Source organism: Chelmon rostratus, chromosome 5 (genome assembly GCF_017976325.1).
Source record: "Chelmon rostratus isolate fCheRos1 chromosome 5, fCheRos1.pri, whole genome shotgun sequence".
Taxonomy (NCBI): domain Eukaryota; kingdom Metazoa; phylum Chordata; class Actinopteri; order Chaetodontiformes; family Chaetodontidae; genus Chelmon; species Chelmon rostratus.
Genome location: NC_055662.1, coordinates 27,088,475 through 27,113,312, shown reverse-complemented (window position 1 = coordinate 27,113,312; position 24,838 = coordinate 27,088,475). Strand labels below are relative to the sequence as shown.

At 46.3% G+C, this 24,838-nt stretch overlaps 6 protein-coding genes across 6 annotated transcripts; 2 read left to right on the top strand and 4 right to left on the bottom strand.

The window, feature by feature from the left end:
* Positions 1–3,199: 3,199 nt before the first annotated feature.
* Positions 3,200–5,311, bottom strand: si:ch211-170d8.2 (uncharacterized protein LOC571755 homolog). Its single transcript, XM_041936489.1, has 3 exons — positions 4,763–5,311; positions 3,667–3,931; positions 3,200–3,545 (listed from the first exon to the last, which is right to left on the bottom strand). Exons 1-3 carry the CDS (start codon positions 5,187–5,189, stop codon positions 3,200–3,202), a joined length of 1,038 nt encoding a protein of 345 aa, XP_041792423.1. The 5' UTR covers positions 5,190–5,311.
* A 368-nt stretch (positions 5,312–5,679) lies between these two features.
* hps4 (HPS4 biogenesis of lysosomal organelles complex 3 subunit 2) lies at positions 5,680–12,500 on the bottom strand. Its single transcript, XM_041937862.1, has 13 exons — positions 12,204–12,500; positions 11,263–11,375; positions 10,873–10,963; positions 10,649–10,792; positions 10,456–10,563; positions 10,153–10,269; positions 9,616–9,710; positions 9,449–9,521; positions 8,310–8,434; positions 7,634–8,225; positions 7,367–7,493; positions 6,926–7,037; positions 5,680–6,655 (listed from the first exon to the last, which is right to left on the bottom strand). Exons 2-13 carry the CDS (start codon positions 11,292–11,294, stop codon positions 6,484–6,486), a joined length of 1,788 nt encoding a protein of 595 aa, XP_041793796.1. The 5' UTR covers positions 11,295–11,375; positions 12,204–12,500; the 3' UTR covers positions 5,680–6,483.
* Positions 12,501–12,632: 132 nt separating this feature from the next.
* Positions 12,633–15,747, bottom strand: LOC121607169. The gene is made up of 7 exons (XM_041937863.1): positions 15,475–15,747; positions 15,178–15,352; positions 14,998–15,068; positions 14,758–14,916; positions 14,580–14,677; positions 13,980–14,051; positions 12,633–13,894 (listed from the first exon to the last, which is right to left on the bottom strand). The coding sequence occupies exons 1-7, from the start codon at positions 15,488–15,490 to the stop codon at positions 13,751–13,753; spliced, it is 735 nt and encodes a 244-aa protein (XP_041793797.1). The 5' UTR covers positions 15,491–15,747; the 3' UTR covers positions 12,633–13,750.
* A 742-nt stretch (positions 15,748–16,489) lies between these two features.
* On the bottom strand, positions 16,490–18,906 carry LOC121606741 (cytochrome c oxidase subunit 6A, mitochondrial). The gene is made up of 3 exons (XM_041937248.1): positions 18,790–18,906; positions 16,900–17,036; positions 16,490–16,801 (listed from the first exon to the last, which is right to left on the bottom strand). The coding sequence occupies exons 1-3, from the start codon at positions 18,890–18,892 to the stop codon at positions 16,712–16,714; spliced, it is 330 nt and encodes a 109-aa protein (XP_041793182.1). The 5' UTR covers positions 18,893–18,906; the 3' UTR covers positions 16,490–16,711.
* A 1,798-nt stretch (positions 18,907–20,704) lies between these two features.
* asgrl1 (asialoglycoprotein receptor-like 1) lies at positions 20,705–21,952 on the top strand. Its single transcript, XM_041936646.1, has 7 exons — positions 20,705–20,783; positions 20,860–20,943; positions 21,032–21,112; positions 21,207–21,251; positions 21,340–21,479; positions 21,596–21,711; positions 21,799–21,952. The coding sequence occupies exons 1-7, from the start codon at positions 20,705–20,707 to the stop codon at positions 21,950–21,952; spliced, it is 699 nt and encodes a 232-aa protein (XP_041792580.1).
* Positions 21,953–23,875: 1,923 nt separating this feature from the next.
* Positions 23,876–24,827, top strand: pla2g1b (phospholipase A2, group IB (pancreas)). Its single transcript, XM_041936488.1, has 4 exons — positions 23,876–23,915; positions 24,017–24,176; positions 24,267–24,394; positions 24,703–24,827. The coding sequence occupies exons 1-4, from the start codon at positions 23,876–23,878 to the stop codon at positions 24,825–24,827; spliced, it is 453 nt and encodes a 150-aa protein (XP_041792422.1).
* Positions 24,828–24,838: the final 11 nt, after the last annotated feature.

The window sequence follows — 24,838 nt, the reverse complement described above, 5'->3', positions numbered from 1 at the left end:
CGTGTGGTCATGCATGATAGACGTGTTGATTCAGGGCCATGAGAAGTGTCCTCGACGGTGATCACGAATCCTTTCTTTTTGTTTCAAGGATCCATTTTAGAGTTCACACATCACAGAGTGAGAATGTTGATCCTGGAACAGTTTCTCTCAGTAAGAGACACCACAGTTGCGTTAGTGAGAGGCAAAGTTTGTGCTGTGGAAGCTTCAGCTGCAGTGAGTCAGGATCTTTCATTGCTGTATTTTCTGTCACCTTTTGCCTTTTCTGTTCACTCTTTCATGCATGTCTGCCTTTTTGTTTCACCAAAGAATGTCTTTTTTTTTAGTTTGTTAGAGAAGGAAAACACGTTTCAGAGACACTTCTGTGCTGCGTTTGCGGCTCATGGTTGAAATCGGGCGTGTTTGGACGTACAGCAGCTGTTTGATTCTGACGTGCTGACTGTGACGTGTTATTTGAAGCTGAGAGACGAAGCCGCTGTGGCTCAGCGTTTGGTCGTACGTACCGCCGTTCATCCACCTGCAGCGACAGACGACAGCACATCAGTTGAAAATGTTTACTAGATTTTATAAATCAGCATTTATTTCATTTTCCACAGTCTTCTTCAACCTTTTCATGTGGACTGAACCGTTTTGTTCTTTCAGTGAGAACCTTCTGTGCGATTAAGCTACTTGTTCGTTGACTTGATTGAGCAAACCGGGACAAATTTTTATCTTTGAGCCTTTTTTTCCCTACGTGGCCACATTATCCAGTAGTCGTAGTTTGAGTCCACTTTGTGTTTTAGTCGCCTTTCTTGGACAATGATTTCCTTTTTGCTTTCCATACGGACTGAAAAGCAGCTTTGTTCCTCATTTTTAGTGGAGTTGTGTTGTGAACCTTCCTATTTATGTATCTAGTTACCTCCCTGAAGTGCTAAGCTCTGCTCCAAGGACGATTTTGTAACTTGGCCTGTTTCACTAATGCGTCTTAAATGTCCCCTGACCCCTCCCCGCCAGTATTGCTGTTGCCATATGCAGTACTTGAAAAACGTTTAATAATTCAGGTGCTGTGGATCCTTCCTCGCTCCTCGATTCTCCTTCCCATTTTGATCGATGCTGGGCGAGAAACTAGTGCCAGAAAAATCTTTACAGTTGGTCGGTTTGTGGGTTTTCTTGTTTTTCTCTTTTTATTTTTTAAGTTGTTAACTCATGTTTAAGACCATATAGGCACCTTTTGTTTTCCTCCTCTGAAAAGATGCAAAAAGTTGATTTAATTGAGCACCAAAGTCACCGTCTTCTGTTCTCCGCAAGTCTACACAGCTGCGTGTGTATATAAGGTACAAGATCACACTCGTCTGGTGTGACCACAGTTTTGTTCTCATCACTTTGTGTTGTAGCTGAGGTGTTCGGGTGTTTTCATTTTCTCCTGAGGAAGACTTTGTGGCCTTTCTTCTGGGGAGAAACGGTTGCTGGTACAGAGTATAAAGGTTTTTAAGAGGCAGCCAGGTGAGCTGACTGCCAGAAAGTCAAATAAATGAGATTGTCTGAAAATGTGGGATCTTCCATTCTATTCTATATAATTTAAATCGGAGTGGGGCTGATCTGGAGATATTTTATAATACGCTTGGATTTGTGTGTTTGAATTTTTTCCTCAGGATCTGTTTTGAGTTTTTAAAACGTGATATTTTATTGGTGTGACATTTTGCACTGCCTCATGTATTTTAAAATCGTCTTTTTGTGTGTGTGTGTGTGTGTGCGCGTGTTTGTCTTTGTTGCCTTGAATTATTGAATACATTGTGCTTTACCATCGCTCGCCTTGAGGTTGCTCTTTTGTTGGCTTCTATCAAATTAGCCTGTTTTTGTGCCCCCCTTCTCTGTCAAACACCTCGTCAGGGTTAGATCTTCATTCCACACAGGCGGCTCCGGTCAGGACTGAACGAGCGTCTGCCGTTAACCTCAACTCCTCCAGGAGCCAAGCCAGTCAGAGACGAGCTCAAATGTGTCGTTTCTTACAGTTAGCTCCTCACCAGCCTTTTCAGACCTGTTCAAAAAAAAAAAAAAAACGATTGAATGAACTGAGTGGAATGAAGATCTGCCCTGCGTCGTTTTTGTTTTCTCCACATGAGAACCAAAGATTTGCCGCCATTCCATCCAAGTTAAACACGGTGTCCTAACGGGACACTTTTCGTCTCACCTGGTGATGCAGCGAATGAACCAGAGGAATCAAACATCTCCCGTCATCACATTACTCCCACGCCATGACACCCAGTCCCATCCGAAAAGAGTCATTTTAATTTGTAATCGATGTAAATTAGTTTGAGACGACCATTTTCAGCATGTTGCTGTTTTTCCTTGTTTCTCATTTTCAAAGCAACTGAACGTTTGAGATGAATTTAAACTGAGACAAATTTGAACAGCGAAACGTCGTCCAGATAGGAGGCCACATACACGAACGCCAAGGCCTGCCAGCGGTCAGAGTGTGTGCTTCAGTATGAGTCCCATGTGTCGGATAAAGAAACGCTCCCCTGAGGGCTGTAGGCAGCAGCAGGCGGGCTGAGAAATGTATTGGAGAGCCCTGATCTTTCTCAGATGTGGCATATATCTGCAAAATGAGAAATGCTGATAAATGCTGTCTCTTTTTAATAAATGTGCTATTTTATCAGAATGTGTTGCTGCTGTTTTTCAACTCCAACGAGTTGCAGGTTTTTTAACAGTCCGCCGAGCCGGTCGAGCCGCATGCAAAGTGTGAAGCATCGAAGAATTCTGCGACTTTGTGAAGGCCTAAATACCTTAAAAGTCTAACAAGCAGATTAGCGAAGTTCAGCAGGGTCGCGGCACATGTGCCGGCCCTTTGCTTGTCCAGGTGTTGTTTTTCCCACCTTTTCCACCAACTGTGAAAACTTCTTTAAATAGAAACACATGTCTCAAAGGTTTGTCCTCAGAATATCCAAAAGAGGGACACAGCTGAACAAAGTCGACTGAACCACGTCCATTAACGGAAACGGCCACACAGTTAGCTTTAATAACCAAAGAATGACTGAATAAAATTACAGTATATCATATTCACTATTTACACATGTATATATATTTAGCAAAGAAAAGAAAACATTTATAAATTAATAGATCTGACGTTGAAGTGCATCGTGTCCTTTAAGCTTTGAGACAACTGTGTGACTCAGCAGCTGAAATGAGTCCATGCTGAGTCCAGTCCGGTCTCAGTGTGACTTCATCTGTGGTACAGAGCCATGAAAGGTGTGTTTGAGAGGTGAACACCACCAGTTCCACAGGGCACCCCGGATCCAGCCCGACTGCAGCCCAAGACCAAGCCCAGCTCCAGGGCAGGCAGCGTGTGGGCTACCCCATCCCCCCACACATCCCCATCAGTGTCCTGCAGAGCCCCTGAAGTGGGCTTTTCTCCTGGTGGATCCCCCCTGGAAGAAATCGCTGCCTGCCGCATGTTCACCAAGCTGGGACCCCCTCCGGCACCACCCGCCACCTCCTGCAGACTCTGGAAAAGGAACAGCAGATCCACTCTCAGCTCCACCGTGCTGCCCCGTGACCACAAACTGTACCTAAAGGAAGAGAGACACGAGGCTTACAACGAGGCCAGAGACTCCCAGAGACCACCACCAGTCCACCGGCCTGCAGGAGGCTTTCAGGCTAATGAAAGACATGAAGAATTAGAGTTTTTACCTGGTGGGAAGGTCACGTTTTGCCAGAGACGAAATCACAGGATGGATATCCAGATGCAGGGGGTTGGAAAGCTGGAGGTGAAGCTCTGCTCTCTTTACTGTCAGTGATGAAATCTCCCTGGTGAGGAGAAACTCCACATCTGTACCTGAAGAGGAGGTGGAGGAGGAGAGTCTGTCAGAGTCACGGAGCAGAACATGCACTAAATCCCAGGAGCCAGATGGGATCTCCACCACGGAGGTGATGTTTTCTGTCCTAACGGTTTGTTAATCTGGCAGCAGGATATCACAACAGTTCTTTAAGGCTCATTTGTATGCAGATGATGTGGTCCTCTATACAGCTGCATTAATCAAGCCATTAATGTCCTTGAAACTGCCTCTCAAGCACACCAACCTCCCACAGCTGACATTCCTGCACAGTGTCACTATCTGCACCGAGTACAGCTGCTCAATGCTGCTCATCCGACGCACTCATTCATCGCTGTTCTCTCTGAAAGCCATCTCAAGGAGCTTCACTGGGTTTGTGCACATTTATATAATCAACGGTCATTTTTGGTTAACAGATATTATCTTTGCAGAGCTGATGTCTGTTTGCTGATGTCCTCTGTGTTGTCAGAAAACCTGAACCCCACAGTCGTGTGTCCTCATGCTTCATCCTCACTGATTTAAAGTAATTTAATAGAAGTTCTTCATCTGGCGTCTAAAAGGGGGATTGAAGTGAATTTAGTGATGCACGTTTTAAAGGGCTTGGCTCCTCTTTTTTCTGACTTATTACAGTTAATAGGACAAACTGCAGCTGTTTGTGCTGTAAACCCTTCATTCTAAATCCTGTTCATGGCACAGATGTGTTCTGATGCAGTTGGAGAAACAGCAGTCTGGATGGTTCAGGTCTGGGCCTGAACGGCTCCTGGTCACATTATGATGCAATGAGCTACATTCAATGGAAAGTAAACCTGATCTCCAGTTCTCTGGTGGAGCTCTGCAGCCCAGGGGCCCCTGTGACCTCTCTGACCTCCCAGGACCAAACATCACAACAGTCCCCTTCAGTTCAACAGTTAGAGAAACATGCACGTGTTTCACCTGGATTTACTTTGTCTTACCTCCTCTCAGGCGACCCTGTATTCCTTTGAGGCCTCTGCAGCTCAGTCCCTGTTGACAGCAGTGGTAAACCCGTCGGACGAAGCTGAAAAGGGATTTTCCAGGGAACACCAGGCCCTGGGAGGCTCTCGGGGAAAAGGGCCGAACCCGGAGCTGCAGCAGCGTTACATCCTCCTCGGGAGCTTCTGCCGTGTTTTCCTGCCAAGGCGCCGCCAGCTCCGCGCAGCGATCCCGGTGCGTCTCCGTCACCCCGCGCCTCCACCGCCTCAGCGCGTCCGTGCGTAAAGTGGAGGCGGACGATTCCGCAGCAGTTTTCGACGACTGCGTCAGAAATCCCAGCGTGTCTGCTGCGCGACCAAGTACTCCAATGTCACGTGTCATCACCGAGAGAAGGAACAGAGCAATCCAAGTCCGGTGCGCGGAGGCCATGCTGGCGTTTCTAAATCCTTTGGATCTTCACCGAAGAAAACGTTCAGCTCCTCCGCGGTGCCACCTCTTCAAACTGTCCATCCGGCGGGTTTGATCTGCCTGCTATATACCCCGCTGACAATGGGGACATCTCAGCACTTAGAATTTGAATCCTGACCCTCCTCGCAGACCCTGCCCCTCTTTTTGTTCGTGCCTTTAACCACCCATTTACCCCCCGCTGCTTTCTTTTAATGCGCGTGCATAATGAGGCGCCCCGAAGAGCGCCGACCCCATCCATTCACATTCAGCTCCTCTTAGCTAATGACTCTAATGACTCCAGATCTGGATCATCACGAACGGGCTTATTTACGACACAGAAACATCGGGACAGAACGTGAATAATAACATTTTATGAGCAAGTTTGGCTTTTGGAGCAGCCCCGCGCGCGCCCTGCAGGCCCCAATGAGGCCGGGCTGCGGGGTCACATGCAGGCCGCTGGTGGCTCTAACAAGGCTGTGTAGCCCCCGTGGTTTTAAACAAGCATTTACAAAAGACTCAACTCTGAGAGGATCATGTATTCATTTAATTTCCACTAATGATGCAGGACAGAATATCACAGCGCATCTCTGCTCAGCAAACTCTGAGTGGATCTGTTTAACAAATGACACTTTGAAGAGAAACACAGCAGATCTGACAGCCGAGTAGTTACGAAAGAGCTGATTTGAAATAAATAGACATTTTCATAAAAACTATTTTAGATTACCTTAGAAATTTTTGTTATAAACCAACACAGTTTTGCAGTATGTGCAGCAAAGAAAAGCGTGAATCTGTACAAATACATTAAGTTAAGGGGTATAAAGATTTCATGTTGCTTTAGTCTAAATGAAGCAGAATGATTACATTCACTGCACTGGGGATGTGATGAGGGGAAACAACTCAAGTGAAGCAGCTGCAAAATGTGTGTAGATACAAAACGTGTTTTAGGAAAACAGGAATAAAATATGAACAATCTGTATCCAAACAAGCATGGAAACATGTAAACTACGACTAAAACTTCACTGGGAACAGAACTTATGCTGCCCCACTGTCACCAGCCTGTCAAATTCAAAGCTTGACACAACTTTAAAAAGGTTCTGCTGTGAAGGTTTTATCATACAGCATGAGACAGCACAGCAAGTGAACCACAGCAGCTACCAAACAGGAAGCTTGAGATCATGTTCTCACATTTTCTCTGCTGATTTTAAGCTTACTCACAGAACAGTTCATGTTTTAAGTATTCCTCTTGAACCCTGAGGCGGATGGCGGTCCGGTCCGGTCAGAGCAGGTTCACGCCGTGCTTCAGCAGTCTGTGTCGGGCCTTGCTGGGCAGAGAGAAAGCGCTGTCCTGGTGGTTAGGGATGCCCGAGTTCCTCAGCGATCCCCCGTGCTGCTGGAAGTAAGTCTCCTGAGCCACACTGCGGGTTCCATACACAGCAGCACCGGCACTCCTGGGGGGGGGGGGCATGTCCCACGCATTTACATTTCAAGCATATTGTAGAATAATGACATGCAGCAGAAATTAAAGAAATATCACAGCAGAGCCCCTTTCCTGCTGTAAATGTGAGTGAGATCTGTGCAAGTGGAGGAGGAACATGGTGGGACGTGATGATAAACATGACCAACTGACAGATCCAACCCCCCACCCCCAACTACTACTGCTATGAAAGGCACGAGAAACCCCCCAACCACCACCAGCACCACGTCACTGCCATGCTGACCTGATAATAGCCTCCTGCAGAGTTTCAGTGTCACAGAAATGCGAGTGGAGAAGTGATGTGGCTCTCACAAAAGGACGCTCTGGGGCTCCCCCCGGTCGAGCAGACAGGTTGGCTGCAGAGACACACAATAAGAAGAGACTCTGGACCACAGCGGCACATTAACCTGGCCAGGCATGCCTGCTGCACAAAGGAATGCTGATCACAGTCTTACTAATTAGCCGTTAGCTCATGCAAAGACAAATATAGACTACCAAACCCCCCGCTGTGCCCAGGTAGAGATGGAGGGCAGAAGAGCTTATACTCACTCTAGAAGAAAAGTGAAAGCTGGGAAACTGGAAAAGACAGAATTAGCAGAAATATAAGAAAAAAGGAAGGAGAGGAGCAAAGATGAACACAGAGAGGGTCAGAGTGAACAATGGAGGAGGGTTACGGGAGCCTCACTTGTCAGCGTGCTCTGAATGCAGTCAAAATGGGCAAAGATGTAGGGTCCTGGAGCACCGGGGGCCACCGGTGAGACGGTCCTCAAATGGGCCTCCAGTCCATTGAGTGACGCCAGGCTGCTGTGATACTGCACACAAACCACAGAGGAAGAGCTGACTGGCTGACAAAAGCATACGTTAGCATTACAGAGGCACTGGGTGCAGTACTGGTGGATTACTGAGGAGGGCGCTGCAGGAGCAGGCCTGCAGGGCTGCTGCTGTTTCTCACCACTTCCTCCATAGAAGCTGTGTCAGTCAAGAAGTGAGGCTCCACCAGCAGAGCCAGCACCAGGCCTTTCACCCGGTGCATGTACAGCGTCATGGGGACCAGCGGACCCTCCTCTGGGTTCAGAGGAGGGTCTGGACTTTCTGCTTCATGGCCTTGAGTTCTGCCGCAGCCAGCTCTACTGGCCTCTCCCAAAACCTGATGTGATCTGTCCTCCCCAGGCTCAGGCCCTGTGAAGTCAAACACTGTCTCTCCTCCACCTCCATTCAGATGGGAGTTTTCTTCGAACCCTGAGGCGTCTCCATCCTTAAGTATCTGACTGTCTGCGCCTCCGTTGCTGTGAAAACTGTGATAACACGACTCAAGCAGCGCTTCCTCCTCCGCTTCATGTTTTCCGTTTGACAGGGGCGGCTCGAGTGGATCGGCGCCGCTCTGCCGTGGAACCGGACTAAACACAGAGTTGTCTGACACCTTCTGGGGAGACTGGGAGGAACCAGGATCAGACGGATCGGACTCAGTGGAGAGCATGTCAGACAACGTCCTGGACAGGCGGGTCTTTGCTGGGGGAGTGTCTTTGAGTGGGGTCGAGTGGAAACTGGAGGGTAGAAAACAGTTTGAGGCTCTCTGGAAATGTTTACCTTCAGTAAAGTAACTGAGGCTCAGGGAGGGAAGACGCTACCTGAAGTCTGTGTCGACGGGGACGGACTGCAGGTGCTGAAGTTCAGACGTGGTCAGGAACACAGTGGTGGAGCTGACGGCGCCGCCGAACGAGCTGGAGCTGCTCCGTCCACTGGGCCTCTGGACCTACATCAACATATAAACACCGGCTTCTGTTAAAGGAGCAGACACCACCTTCATGTCTGCACTGTGAGCGTGTAGCTGGTTAGCTTAGCCTAGCACAGATAGAGCAGACACAGGGAACAGCTAGCCTGGCTCAGTCCAAAGCTCACAAGATCTGCATCAGTGCTAAAGAATAAGCCGACATAAGATGTTTGCTCTTATACTTTGGTTTGTGCACAGATTGAACAACATCTAGAGATGTTTCAAACCTTAATGCTGAACGAGGCTGACGAGCTGCCTCCAGGCAAGGCAGCGAATGTGTGCCTGAATTTTCCAAATGTTGATGTGTTTCAGTGAAACTTCTCCTGTGATGTGTGTTTATTAAAATATCTGGAGAAACACTTACATAGTTCCAATGACAGCTTACTTAAATATCAAAGAGTTTCATTTAAAACTCTGTTAAGTCACTGTTCATCGACGAATGAGGTAACACAGCGGTGACTTACTGATGGCCCACTGATGAAAGTACTGCAATATTTCTATATTTGCAGTTTTATGTTACAGCTGATGCAAACTGAATGTTCCCTGCTGCTGCAGCTGCACATTAATTACACATTTATTATGAAGTAGTCACAGGAACTGTGATGTGTCTGTCAGTGAGATCTTACTGCCGTCATGTGATCATTTTCAGCATTTTTTGACCGCTTGTGCTGCAGGAGTCTGCAGCGTAACATCAGACCACATCTGCTCACAGAATGAGGGAAACAGGTCGATTACTGCCTGACTTCTTTATTAATATGACAGCAGTCGGTTTTGCTGCCTCCAGAGTTCTGGGACCTGTAGTATTAAACCACATTTGTTATTACCACCATCAACCAGGACTGAAATCTCCCAGACGGCCACATGAAGTGTGTTTCAAAGCCTTTTAAATGGTCCTCAGCAACTTCTCAGCAAAACAAAACTGCTATTATTCTCATTATTTACTTCAATTAAAGTGAGATGACAACTTGTTTTAGGACAGCACTCATCAGGTCCTACCTTTGTGTATGTTTCACTCTCATGAACCATCACCTTCATTGTGAGCTCTGGAAACATCTGCGTGCTTACAACTCTGCAGAGAAAAGGCAGAAATGTCAGATTTCCAAACCTGTTATTCACAAAATCTCCCACACTGACGGGCGGATGTTGTCAACATGTCAGCTCACCTCCCCCTGAACAGAATGCAGCCTGCTAACACTAGAGGGCAGCGCTGACAGGCCTGGAGAATGAGGGCGGCTTTGAGCAGCAGAAGTGGGTCAACCTGAAAATGAGAACAACAGTTACCTTTCAGTTCATGTTCAATGTTCAAAAGCACATAAACTGACCGGAGACACAACCACGCTTCAATAACTTCAATAACTTCATCAGGTCATCACACAAAGGCTCTCTGAGTGCTGGAGTATAATGCTTTTAATGTGTTATGTATTGCATCATGTGACACACCTGGCGTGTCTCAGTATGTGTTGGTAAAGGTTACAGCTCATTCTGCAATGAGTAGTTTCACCTTTCAAGTGGTGAAACATCCAAACGCTGGCAGCTTGTGCACATCTACAGTCACTGTGTGGCTGCAGTGGTGAAGCAGAGATCTGCCTGGTGTGTGTCTGTCAGGTCAAAGTGAGCATTGACACAACACCACAGGACATTGTGACACAGTCACATCCTGTCTGTCTAAATGTGGAACTGTTACAACGTGCTGTGCCTACGTTAGTGGAGTCAATGGTCCTCAAGCAGCTGAAGATTTGAGGGAGCTCTGACGATCCTGCCTGCAGGTGTGAGAGGTACTGCGCCCACCGAGCTGCAAGAGCTTCCTGACTGTCCAGCTACAGGGCAAAGGTCAAACACAACATGCAACCGTCACAGAATAGTTTCCCCCAAAGTGACAAAACCTGGTGGTTTGATGATGATTTAGTTCTCTTTTTATATGACTTTTACTCTTTACAAGTTGACGCAGGCGCAAACAATCTTAATGAATGTGAGAAAACCAGACTTAAGTCATGAGGCGTCACCTGGTAGCTCTGTCTGACGGGGCCGTTGTAGAAGCAGAAGAGGTTTATGAGCTGATCGAGGAGCTGGCAGACGCTGACGGTGGGTACCTCCACCGAGCAGCCCAGAGCCTGAGAGGAACAACCAAAAGACAACATCGGCAAAAAAAAAGACTCACACTGAGGAGACAGTCGGCGGTCCAAGAGCTGCACTCACCCAGAAGAAGTCGTCCTTCATGCGGATGGCGAACTTGTTGCGGCGCAGCCTCAGGACGCGAACAGGAGAGAAGGAGAGCTCAGAGACGCAGCGGCCCACACCTGCCAGCTGCCCGCAGAGCAGCTCCTGGCGGTCCACCGGGGTCTGACAGAGGGACAACAGCACGTGAACACACCGAGCACCGACATGCAACCACGAGGACAACACGCAACACTTTCTGACACCTCTTCAGGGTAGAAGTAGCAGATCCCCTCTCTCGTCAGATCACCTTCTCCTTTGACTTTGGATCCATCATAGAGGAAGAAATACGTGCACCTGCAAGACAAACACACCACTGAATTCTGCATGTCATGACCAAAAAGCAAACACAGGTGTGCAGAGTGGTAACACCACAGGCTGCTGCTTTGTTCCATCACTGTGATCCTGCGCCTGTGCTGCATGGAGCTGCCGAGTGGACCCTGAAGGCAGCACAAACACTGATGTTTGGTTTCTAATCACAGTGAGCATCATTCACAGGCTGGAGGTTTGAAGCAGTGCTGCTGTCCTCCACCCTGCAGGCTGCTGCAGGACAGCAGGGACCGGCCTGACGAGGACCGGGTCTGAGCGACTCTCACCTTCTTGACTCCGGCAGCAGAAGCTCAGCCATCACAGACGAGAAGCCCAGAAAGAGCAAAAGGTTCCTCGGTCATCAGTTATCTCGTGGCCATGGAAATGTCCAACCAGCAGGCTGCGGAGGTGAGTGTTTCAGGTGTTAGACGGGTTCAGAAAGGTCTGGACGATGTTTTCAGCCACTAAACCGAGTCAGCCTGACAGGGCGAGGAATGCGGGTCAGTCACACGCAGTGGAAGTCATGTGAAAGTACGGCGAGCGTGCAGGGACAAACGGATGCGGAACCGCTCAGCCAGCCGCGTTTAAAGCGCGTCCAGCAGCTCAGCTCAGCCTGACCACTGAGCAGTTTGATTAAGTGTTACACCGTTTTATTATGTTAATGTAAAGCTACTATGGATCATATGTTTAAAACACAGCATGTCTCTGGAAAGTGCTAGAAGTATAAAGTAGTACATAATGGAAGTACTCTAATGTAGTACAGCTACCTTAAAATTGTACGCAAAAAACCTACAGTGTAATCAGAGTTCAACTGTTGATGATGACATGGTGACTTTTAAAAGCACCACAAAGACCACAAGTTCTTCCTTCATATGAAATCATCATAACATCTAGACATATTTCACCTATTCTAATGTCTTATCAAATGTGACTTTCTTTATTTTAATTTGTCCCTCTAACTGATTCAGATGGACTTTAATTATTTTCTTCACAGACCCTGGACAACCTGACTGCTGTGTCTCTGGTTTCAGGTTGTTCTCTGTTAAAATGACTCTTCTGAAAGCTCTGAGTCACTTTCTGATTCAGAGCAGATTTGTGAAAATAATCACAATGTGATAAACCCGTAACTGGCTCTGATCAGCTCTGTAATCAGCTGATCTGTTGATTGATTGTTCCTCTGCTGAGCTGAACGGTGAGACTGTGCAGACTGATCAAATGATGCACTAACAGTCACTTCATCTCCAGGGACATCACATCGCCCGCGGTTCCCAGTGATGCGGTGATTCTATCGACGTTCGATTGGTTTGGGCTCCAGAGGTGAGCGCGCGCCGCTGCGCCAGCCAATGACTCCTCGAGTCTCGATCGCACTGGAATCGGCTGCTCGGGAGAGATATGCGGATCCGTCGCTCCTGGTCTGAAGTCAGGATTCAGGTTTATGTCTCGGACGGACTTTTCATCGCTGGAGGCAAAGTGTGTTCTCAACGATCAGTCCGCCATTTTCACTGCGACCAAACCTCCGCGCGGACCAGAGTGAGACCGGAAGCAGCGAGCAGCCGCAGGAAACAGAGGCAGCTGTCTGATGGTTCCTCTTCCACCTCAGACTCCGCTTCATAAAGTCCACAGTTCTGCTTCTTTCCTACAAAAAACTCACATTTCATCGTAATAACTGAGCGTTTTTTATAATTAATGTTTCCAAGAGCTTTGAGATACACGTTCATGTTTACATGTCACAGATGATTATAATGTATCTGAAGCATTTCATTTCAAGAATAAAAAAATATGATAAACAAAAACAACAATAGCACTCATTGATAAATATATTCTGACAGTTTTCTCATCAGGTGTCCTGATAAAATGAAACACTGATCAGATTATCAGTTGAAAACTTAAAAAAAGACAATTTAAAATGAACACATTTAAAAAGGAAAATGAACCACTGACATTTTGAAGAGAGACAGTTCTATGAAGACCTTCACAGTGTAAATGCACCGGCAGCTTGGTGTCAGAACATTACAGTTCTAACAGAAAGAATGAAGAAACCTCTGCTGCTGCTGACACACATCAGCACCTTCCTGTGAGTCCACATCGTATCAAAATGTTTCAGCACAGTGATGAGAGGTCGGCCACAACGCGTCCACAACATGCACACAAAGCAGCCAGTGAGTTACCTGACCATAGCCCACCAGAGCATGTGTCTGAAGACCAGACTCCATGAACAAAACCTCTAAAATAAGCGTGAGGTGAACATGGCAGCAGTGCAGGCCTGTCAGACCTCAGCAGTCACGGACTGCAAAGGATTTACAGATCTGAAATATAATGACTGTTTGTTCACTTTAGTTCCTTCACTGCTCATCTGATAAGTTCCCTCAAACCAAAGACATCAGTTGTTTCAGTCATTCTGGTCAACAACACAACCAAACGTGTGCCAAAGCAAACTGTAACTCATGTGATGATGGAATCCTCCTGGAGCAAAGAGGCCACGCAGCTGCCCCTCATACAAGCCCCCCCAGTCTGAACCCTCACCGGGCCTCTGATTGCACTGCATAGTGAACACACTGAGCTGCACAGTGCAACGCTGCAGCAATAAGAAAAGCTCTGACCCACCTGATGGCAGAACTGGAAGCTGTCAACCATTACAGCAAACTCCCCGACCCACACACTCCCCTGCAGGTGTGCTGCAGTAAAGGCAACATATGAGTTTATGTGACTGAATGATGTGACTGAAGCGAGTTATTACAACTGTCTGACCTTCAATATATCAAATATTTGCCACAGTCACATCAGCTGTTTATCCAGTAACAAGATTTCTTTCTCCAGCTTCTTCATTTTAAGAGCTCTGAATGCCATCTGTTGGTCCCGGTTCTCCATCTCCTTCCTGAGGTAGCAGCAGTAAAGGGCTCTAACGTCCTCCGTCTGCCTCTGCAAGAGAAATTCAACAGCATGTGCTCACATTGGTCTTAATCTCTGTCGTTACCACAGCTTGTTAGGGACACACAAGCCTCACCTCTGCACCTCGGCCAGCGGATGCAGCACACGTGGACTTGGGCCTCTCCTGGAAGCTGCTGCTGTGCACATCCTGCAAAAAGACAACATGTTCCAGCCCCGATTCTAAAAAAGTCTGAACTCTGTGAGAAATAATAACAGAATTAGTAATTTCCAAACAAACTGTGTTCCTGAGTCCAGGTATTAATCTCTTTATCCAATCAGGCGTTCACAAAGTGTTGAACCTTGCTCCATCCTCGCTGTGAACCACTGAGCCTATCAATCATGATACTCTCACCTGTTACCAATCAACCTGTTTACCTGTGGAATGATCCAAACAGGTGTTTTCCCAGTCTTTAGTTGCTCCTGTCACAACTCATTTAAAACATGTTGCTGCATCAGATTCAGAATAAGCAGATATTTATAAAAATCAGTGAAGCTGATGAGGTCAAACATTAAATATATTGACTTTGTGCTGTTTTCAGGTGAGTTTCTGTCAAAAGGGATTAACACATGATCACAATCTGTTGGTTTATGCTGTACTTGTTTCATGCCAGCTCTTTGGGATTGGGGTTGTGCATATTTGAATGAAAAAGCTTCAGACGATGTTTGACACACTCACCCCTTCAAATTGAGTGTCACTGACGTCCGTCTCATCGCTGCTCAGGCTCTCCGGTTCAGTCTTTGTTGCAGGCAGCAGGAGGACAGGGTGGCCTGAGACTGTGGTGGTGGGGCCCAACATTGAATCAGATTATGGGAAATTCCTGAAGGGGTTTGAGTCAGAGATGAGGTTCACCTACCGCTGATGAAAGAGCTGTCAGATCCAGTCAGTGGTTCAATGCAGGCACCTCCAGGGAGGACCTCCACCCTCAGACTGTCACCTTTGTGCTGCAGCACATCATCCTCTGCTGAGGTCAGCGACCCCTCGTTCCTCATCACCTCCACTCTTCTTCTTTTCGCTGCATACAGAGAGATTTGAGAGGTGAACCTCTCACCTGGACGTTACATCATCAAAAACTGACGTGCAATGACATGTTTACCTGTTTGCACTATATTTTTATGTTTGACTTTCACTTGCTGCCACGTCCTTTTGTAGCCGCTGTCCGACACCCTGGAAAGTCATGAAAAATAAGAGCATTTCTCTGTGGCAGTAAAGGTGAGATCATTGTGAAGCTCAGCTTCAAATATCAGAGTGACGGATAGCGAATCATCCTTCTTACGCGTTTATTTTATCAGCGATTCTCTGCCAGGCCTCCTCTCTCAGCTTCGAGGCGCTGGTAGTGTTGGATTTGGCTGTCAGTATCTCTCTCTCTTCTTCATACAACTTCAGAATGAGTTCCTGCTCTTTGGAGCTGAAGAAGTGGGCCCTCTCATGTTTCTTCATCATCTGGAAATCTATGAAAACACAAAAGTAATTATAAATATCCGTCTATATATAGAGAGATTCAGAATAATTAATTATTCAATTAATTATTAATCAATTATTTGTTTAGAGATCTTGAACAAAGTCTCCTCACCTCTGTCCGCGTTCATGGGCTGTGATCGAGGTTTCGGAGTGCGATTGATCTCCCCTTCCTGTCGGAGCGGGTGCGCGCAGTTATCCGAGATGTTTCAATACCAGATTTGCTAATCAAATCTGAGACGGAACCAAGCCGAGCTTAATCGATGCCACAGTCAGTTACGGCTCGCGCTTTATTATCGATACCTGTGCGCGCGACGGGGAGCGGGAGAGGATAACCGGTGTCATGAAGCTGGATATCAGCGAGCTTTGTTAACCCTGGATTTTCTAATTCGGCTTAAGGCGCGTTCACGTGAAAGAGGCGGAGTCCGCGACGACGAGTCACGTGGGACAGACCGGATCACATGAACCCCTGCTCCTCAGGCAGATAATGACTGAATTATTGAGTAGTAGCAGGTGAGTACACACCTGTGCAGGGCCATGATGATGTCATTAGTAACACCTGTGCTTTGAGGTGCTCATTCCACAAACACAGCGGCACTTTGTTTGCTGGTAACCTGTCTCAGGTGAATTCACTTTTTTACTTTAACAACCTCTTTCCTTCTTTCAGACTCAGACCTCAACATTCAGTGTACGAAATGATGGAAAAACATTTAATACTCACACATTTAAAGGCTGGACATTACATGGCATCAGGTGTATTCTGTCTCACCTTAACAGGGGAAAGACACACAAGTGAGGGAGACGTGAGACAGTCCTGAAGGAGCCAAATCAGGCAGAAATGAAATCACAGGTGTGGGAGGACCAAAGGTCTTTAAACAGCTAACAAATCAAAGCCTGACTGCGCACACTGAGGGAACCTGTTAAGTTGTGGGAAGGCGTTCCCCTCAGCAGACAGGTGTGACTATGAACATTAAAGACAGCTCTGCTCTACTCAACTCAGTTATCCCCGTAAGCCGTGACAGCATGCAGGACCCTGAAACTGCAGCAGCTAAATGGAATCCAGCCATCATTATTTCTTATTTCCACCTGAGCTCTTCATCACGTCGACACACAGAAGACAGGAGATGAACTGAGGTAATAATAGTTACTTTATTTAGATGAATTCAGTTTAGGCGGACGCTTTGTTTTGTGGTCCAGAGTAAATGAACAGTTGGTTTGGGTGCCCAATGCTGAGAGCACAGAGGTAAACGCAACAAAAAACAGAGAGTAAACTGAGAATGGAAGTGTGGTCCAGTAACAGGCGCTGAGGGGGAACTGGTCCCGGTGCCAGTGGTGAGGTCTGGAAGGAGGGTTTACTCATCGTGACCCTCGTAGCCATCAGGAAGGGCGTTCACATGTGCGTTGTGGAAAAGGCTCTTGTTGCCATCTCCCCACGGGAAACGCTGTGAGAATGAAATCATGAAACAACACATAAGTCAGAATGTGGCACGTCAGAGGGTCAGTCTGGAACGTGAATTAAGGAAGTGCTGTAAAGACAGACCTTGCTGCGAATGCGAAGGTGACTATAAGGAACGAACTCCGGACGGTCGTGGCTGTGCTCCTTCAGGAACGTGTTCAACATGCAAACCCCAACGCCAGGAAGGGCGACCAAGAAGGTGAGGATCTTCCATGTCTTGGCTGGAAGAGGAAGATATAAAGAGAGAATAATGATTAGTTTAATGAAGAAAGCAGCTATAAATCCAACCACACACTGCTGAGCACTGAACGACCCTTTGGACCTACGACGCTCCTTTGGGACTTAAATTGAAGTTTCTTAATGTTGTTTCACATCAGTGACTGCGTGTAAAGATGGACGACATGACAGATCCACAAAAGTGAAGCAACAACATCTCGATCACGCCGGGTGTCTGGCTGCAGTCCAGGTCACAAACTCAGCCTCCTGTGCGTGATTGGACATTTTCAGTAGTTCTTATCATGGTGATGTTTGTTCAAGTGTTAATTTTTCTGCTTAGCTTGGTTTTAATTAATTACGTGATGCAATAAAACACGGCTGTGACATCATGACTGACATACTCTGGTTCATAATGAGGCCACCAGCGAACGATGGCAGGACCCATGTCAGGGACATCTGGTTTCATCTTTGTACAGCAAGAGGAAGTGGACACGTCTCCCATCTTTATTTATGCTCATTCTTTCACATCTGCGCTCACCAAGTTTCACATTAGGAACTGTCAAAATGTTTGCTAGTTTGTGGTACCACCCAGAGTTTATCCATAACGAAACCCTGCTTACATCACTGGAAACCACAGTTCATAAAGATACACAGACAAAAGAATGAATAACCTGACAATTTAAAGCAGATTTATGAACCTGAGTTGGCTTTTGAAGGACCGACTGTCAAAGTTGATGTAAATAGTGTTGTGGTTAGGAAAAGCAGCTTATCTGAAAAAGACAGATTACATTTGTTCCAATGTTTTCACTGTAGAACTTTAAAACACGTTCGTTACATCTCCATCAAAATTTATTAGATATAGAATTTATATATATCCAGAATTTATATTGAAAGTTTTTTTGTTTTGATTGAATAAATGTGATGATCTTTTAAGTCAGCTGCGTAGACCCAGCTGAACAGACGGTGTCCTCAGTTTACTACTCTAAAAGGTCACTTTTAAGTCATATTGTGCTACTTTAGCACACGGCTACCAAAGCTGATATTCAAGCTTTCTGATGATATCTGACATCATTAATTTGACCCTTTAACTGATTAATAATCACATTTACATTTTTTATTCAATCACTGCTGAGTTTTACCTCGGTCTAATTAATATAAAGCAAAACAAAGAGTCATAACTGAATGGCAATATTTTAGTTTACTTGTACAAACACATTTATTTTGTTCGTGATAATGATATTTAACTGTGTCTTGCTCACGTTAAGGTTAGCCTTTGCCCTCTCTGAAGTACATGCTCATATCTTACGTCTGATTTCTTTAACTTATTCTCTTTAACTGTTCTTTCTTCTAATAGGTTTGTATTGTAACATGTGAAATTATTTGGGGGGAAAATTATGAGTTATCGTTACGAGTCTCCAATCGATTACCTGATGTGACACTTTGTTGTTGCTCTTTAAGTTAGCATACAGGACGTACTGTTCGCGACATTTCTCCACTTTTCAGATGTGTAAATAAAGTAAATTCAATCTACACAGACTTTAAGAGTGGCTGTTTAAATGGGGCGAAACTCATAAATCTGTTGTTTTCGGCAGCTTCTCCTCAGTGCTGTCCGCTCAAGGATGTTAAAGCTAACCGTTACCGCTAATGCTAACACAGCTAGCGCTAGCTCAGCAAGGTCACTGTCAAAATGTAACAAGTGCCGTAAAAATAAATAATATTAAACACAACCAGTGGCTTAAAATAAGGCGCTACAGTTACCTGACTGCTCGCCGTGTCCGGCAGCAGCAGCAGAAAGCTGACGCCGACTCTGGGTCACAGAGGACTTGAGCAACGCTTGAGAGAGCCGTCCGAGAGCCGCCATTTTCTTTTCTGAGGAGACGCAGAGACCGGAAGGAATTTGAAGAGACGTGTGACGTAGAGGCCAAACAGCTGCTACTGCCACCGAGCGGCGAGACTGCGTACTACAGAGAGACTCAGTGGAAAACTAACTTTTAGTGTTTTTTAATTCTGTCTTTGGAGGTTCATGTGCATCTTATACTGAAATGTGAAGAATCATAACAATACCACAAAGCAATGCAGCGGGAGGATGTAAATGTAAGCAGTAAGGACAAGAACAGATGCACAGATAACAACTAAAACTCATATGAACCCATTATGAACACCTACTGAAGCATGAAAGATAATAACAGGTACGAAATATGAGATACAGTTACAAAAATACAAGAAAAATCTTTCTATATATTTAAAAAATACTCACAAATAAAACTAGGAGATGAGGAAGTTACAATACAATTACAGTAACTGAAAAAACTGCACATGTGAGAAAGACATTTGGTGCTAATCAAAGTATCTTGTATCGTCAGATAGCAGACAGTGTGTAAAGTGTATGATTAATAACACACAGCTGAACAAATTACATGTAGTCCACTGATAGTCCAGCAGTTAGTGTGATAGTCTGTTAGTATTGGATCTGTCCTGAGGGCTGAATTGCATCCTATTATGGCGAAGGGATGACCTGCCCTTCTCTGCCTCTGATTGGCTAGTACTTGTTGCCTTCATGGTCAGGTTGGTTAGGTTTAGGCATGAATAGTGATGATTGGTTATGGTGAGAGTATCAGGGTCAGCCAATCAGAAGCAGAGTAGGGCGGGTCATCCCTTCAAATTATCTAACAGTGTGAAGTGAATATTCTAAGGTTCCCAACCTAGGGCTCAGGTCCCACACAAGGGGCCGCAAAGTGAATCTCAGGGGTCATAAAATTATTCCAAGAGTGTGAAAAAAGAAAAACAAAATGCTGAAAGTCTTTTCTCTAATTTTTGCTGTTTTTCTTTTACCTGGTTTACTTCTGCGGGCCTTTAAATCTGATGCAAATGAAACAGTGTGTGAAGGGAAAGTGAGCTGCACACACCTGATGGACGAGCACCTGCAGGAGGACGTGTTTCCACTCAGAGACAAACAGTAATGAACAGCACGTTAGGTTGTATAATGTGTGCAATCATCTCTTAATTAGCCCATAACTGCCTCCAGGCAACGTCTCACAGTGTGGCAAACGTCCTGTGTCTGACGGCAGATGATGAGAAATAATAACTGATCATCATTGTGGGCACATTAAAAACATTTTGTGTAATTGACATCCAGAAGCGTTTCTCTTTAAAGGGGAGGACGTTCTGTGATCTCATGGTCAGAGTCCAACCAGAGAAATTCAGAGATATCCTGCCTGATGAAGGTAAGTGATTAATGTTGTTGGCAGATTCTGTTAGTTATTTGAAATCACTCTTGTCAGAAATGTGTAGAAATGTTCGTCACTGTGTCAAACCTGTGAAAAATGACACCGTGAATTGTCTGAATCATCTTTATTAATGATGCTTTTATGACATAATTTAAATTTAGTGGAGCTTTCAGTGAAATTAGCTGCATGCCTTTGATCATGTTTGTGTTTTATACACTTTATAATGACAGAATTCTCTTTTATTTATTGAGACGTTAATAGTTAACAGATTTCCTTTGAGAACAAACAAGGGAGATTTAGGTGACCTCTTATTTGCCGTTGCACTCTGACAATCTCAGAAAGACTGTAGACTGAATTATCAGAACTAGTACAAGAAATATGAGGTTTTACTGATCGCAATCAAGGTGTAAAAACTGTTTTCCAGGAGAATCTGATGCCTTTCTGTCATGGAATCTCAGTATCACCAGTTTGGCTCATCTGATAGCAGCTCTGTCCATCCAGAGCACAGAATGACTCCACAAACAGGTAAAACATTTGATTTTGATTCAGTCATTTCGGGTGTCATCTTTAACAGTCACAGACTGTCTGTGGGTGTTGACAGGTCTGAAGAGGATCGTGGTTTATGTCCTCTATGGAGTCCTGCTGCTGCTGCTGCTGATCCTGCTGATGGTCACTGGGATCAAATGTAGGCACTGAAACGCTCTGAAGCTGAAGCATTAACACAGCTGAGTCACATCCTTTGTCTTATCAATGTCTTAATTCTCTTCAAAAAGTCTCGCAGTTAAGCCAGGAGATCAGTGATGTCAAAGTTCACCTGGGGAGAATCAGCCATGGAGGAGCAGCTTCGTCTTCAGGTCAGGAAAAGGTCTTCAGGTCTGGAGTTAATGAAGCAGCTGCACAGCTGATGCTTTTTCTTTTATGTTGTGGTTTTCCAAACTGAAGGTGCAGCAGCCGTGCAGGACGTCTACGTGGAGAAACTGGTCCCAGTCAGAGGTAAACACTGCAAAGTCAATAAAGGCCGAAATTCTGTGTTTCCCCCCGACCGGCCTCTCCTGACTGTTCCTCATCTTCGTCACCGCAGGATCGTGTCGAGAAGGGTGGGTTTCGTTCCAGAGGAGCTGCTACCTGATGTCCACCGCCACCACCACCTGGACCAAAGCTGAGGAGCAGTGCCGAGCACACGGAGCTCACCTGGTGGTTCTGAACAACGTGGAGGAACTGGTGAGGTCCAGGTTTAACATCTCAATACGCTGCTCACACACACACACACACACACACACACACACACACACACACACAGATTTAAAATGAACCTGCTGCCGCTCTTTCATTTCTAGGACTACATTTCCAAAATAGTTGAGATCCAGTACAACTACTGGATTGGACTTGTGGAGCGACGGCACGAGGGACACTGGAGCTGGGTGGACGGAACTGACTTCAATTCAACCCCAACGTAAGACCAACATCAGGCTGAAAGCTTGTTTCGCCGTGTTTCGCTGTGTGTAACGTACAAACTGTTCCCCCTGCTGTTTGTGTCCAGTTTCTGGGATGTCGGTCAGCCTGACAACTGGGACTACCGGGAGAACGGGGAGGACTGCGGGCAGCTTCATTCCTCTGAAAAGCGCAAACGTAAGCTGTGGAATGATGCCGACTGTAACCTGATGTATCAGTACATCTGTGAAGGCAGAGCGTGAGAGCCGGGGAGCCTCACCGACGTGACACCCCGGATATGTTGGGAAAAATGATGGAAGTTATGTTTCTGATACCAATTCATAATTCTGACTGTGCATCACAGGTGTGAGGCTTTAGTTGGACAATAAAACAATATCACAATGACGCTTCTTGTTGATTTCTTTTCTTCCTGCATCCCTCGGCTGATTGCAGCAGTCACTGAACCTTCCCTTCATTATAACTTTAACTTTAGTTAAACATGGCGGCTTCCTGTCACTCTCAGACTGTTCAGCAGACAGCAGCAGCACACTGATGGAGAAGTCCTGAGTGATAACAGGTCTTTCATGACTCAGACAGGCTGGTGTCGTCACACCTGCAGCCCGGCCGGCGGTCGTCATGCTGGTCCTGGACCTGCAGCATCTGCAGCTCACACAGCAAGCAGAGGTCACACATCACGATGAAGAAAACCAGCTGGTGCTGAGGTTCAGTTTCACCGTCTCTTCAGTTGTAGGAGAAGTACGGCTGCAGCTAATGATGAGTCCAGAAATGTCCAAGAATGCTGAATACTGGAGTCCAGTGTGGCTCTTCAGACCAGGCAAAACCCAGAGATATTCAATTTAATATCATAGAAGACTGAACAAATATTCACATTAAAGAAGCTGGAGCCAGTGAAGATTAGTGAAGTCTTTTTCTTTAGTTGCTGCAGTTTTTTGTTGATTAATTAACTAATTTCAGCTCTAATAGTCAATGACAACGATGTGGTACGAGAACAAAGTCTCAGAGAAAGATCGAGGCTTCCAGAACAGGAAACAGAACAGCTCATACAACACAAACAGACACCACTAATCCACCTTCAGCAGTGTTACCTGTCCAGCTCGTCAGCAGGTGTGTCAGAGCCCCCCTGCCCACAGCCAGTGGAGTCCAGCAGAGACCAGCTGGCAGGTTCGGTGCAGAGGATCATCACAAAAGCTCACATCTCACACAACACCGCCTTCCATCACATGAGATCAGTATCTGCATGCAGGGCTGCAGCACAACATTCTGGACCCTGTACACAGTCAGTCTCTACAGGCCCCTCCACAAACCAGATCCTCAGTCCCCCTGTCCCCCCGCAGTCCGACGCCCCTGTGGACTCTCAGAGCTGTGATGTGATTTAAAGTGAACACAGTGAGAGGTGGTCCTTCCTCACCAGATACCAGTCAGCTGACAGTCACTCTATACATTAGGTAGACACACACACACACACACATCTTCGCTGTTCCTGGAACGGCTCAGTTGCGTCCAGTGGAAAGTGCTGGGAACTCTGGGAGGTGCGACCTGTTTACACAGCTGTGTGTTGCTCGGTTGTTTTAAATTCAGCGTCTATTTAAAGAAGGAAAATGCAAACCCCAGCGAGCAGAAAGAGGAGAACAAACAGATCAGAGGACGTCTGATCAAAGGAGAACACGTATCTCCGCTGCTGTGGCACGAGGGAGAGCACATGAGGTGAAAGGGTGGCGTTCTGCAGGGTTCACGTGTTCATCCCGTCCTGCCGTGCTTCTGACGGGATGAACGAGTGATGAAGAGCTGCAGCTTTTATCACTTAATGATCAAACTGCTGATCAGACATCAGAGCATCAGGCCTCGCTCATGACTGTGCAGTAACATGCAGCGTCCTGCAGGGAGCTAATGCAGAAGGTCGTCAGTCTTCTAACAGTCTAACAGTTTGTTTGAAAGAAAACATAAACTTGACCTACAGGCTGATGTTTAAAGCATTTTAGTGCAAATTCTCACACTCATAACTGAAGGTGTTCAGGTAAACCTAAATCGTCAAGCAGAAACTCCCCCAAACATATGAGTGTTGTCATGAAACGCCTCGTTTTCAGCTCCCACCCTCCTGCCTGCGTCTTATCTCCTGTCCTATAAGAAGGGGCTGCACTGAAGTCCTGGTTCTTCTGACTGCAGCCATGAACGTGACGGCTCCTCTGACGCTGCTGCTTCTCTCTGGTAAGAGGACAGAGCGGTGTGTTGTATCGTGTCTCTGGACTGATGTTTATCACCGTCGCAGGACGCTCCAGCTCTTATTTGTCTGCATGTGTCTGCCTCAGCAGCTGGCCTGCTCAGCGGTGCGCTGCTGCCCAAAAACTTGCTGCAGTTCGGGAGCATGATCCAGTGCGCTCAGCCCGGCATTAGCCCTTTCAACTACAACGAATACGGCTGCTGGTGTGGCGTCGGGGGGAGGGGAACCCCTCGGGATGAAGTGGACATGTAGGAAGGAGTCACTCCTCCACCATCAATTTAAAAAAAGCATAGAGAGGAGTTGTTTTCTCTAACATGCATCTCCTCCTCCTCCTCTAGGTGCTGCAAAGTCCACGATAACTGCTACGAAACGAGCAGAAAGACTCCTGGATGCACGGCTCTCGTTGACCTTCCCTATATTATCACTTATGATTACACCTGTTCGGCTCAGCAGGTGACCTGCTCAGGTAAGACTGACGCTCACATGTATGAATGAATGAATAAATATTCATGAGGTGAAACTGATTGATTGAATTGATTTTTAAAGGCTCAGCTGCAGACGTTGAAGAATCATTTCAGAATTAAAGTACAGCACAGTCAGTGTTCAGTGAACGTACAGCACAGCTGCATGTGTGGCCCTGTGTGTATTTAAACAGCTAGATACAGGTAATACACAGCCAACATGCTCCCATGGTCTCCTGGAGCTAATTCACTGAGTTTAACCTCTCTGTCTGTGTTCTGAGCCTCACTTCCTGACTCCACCGTGTCTCTGCAGCCTCCAACAACAAGTGCCAGGCTGCTGTGTGCGAGTGCGACCGGGTGGCGGCCCACTGCTTCGCTCAGGCCACGTACAACCCCGACAACAAGAACCTGGATCCCAAAGTCCACTGTGTCAACTGAGTTCGACGAGC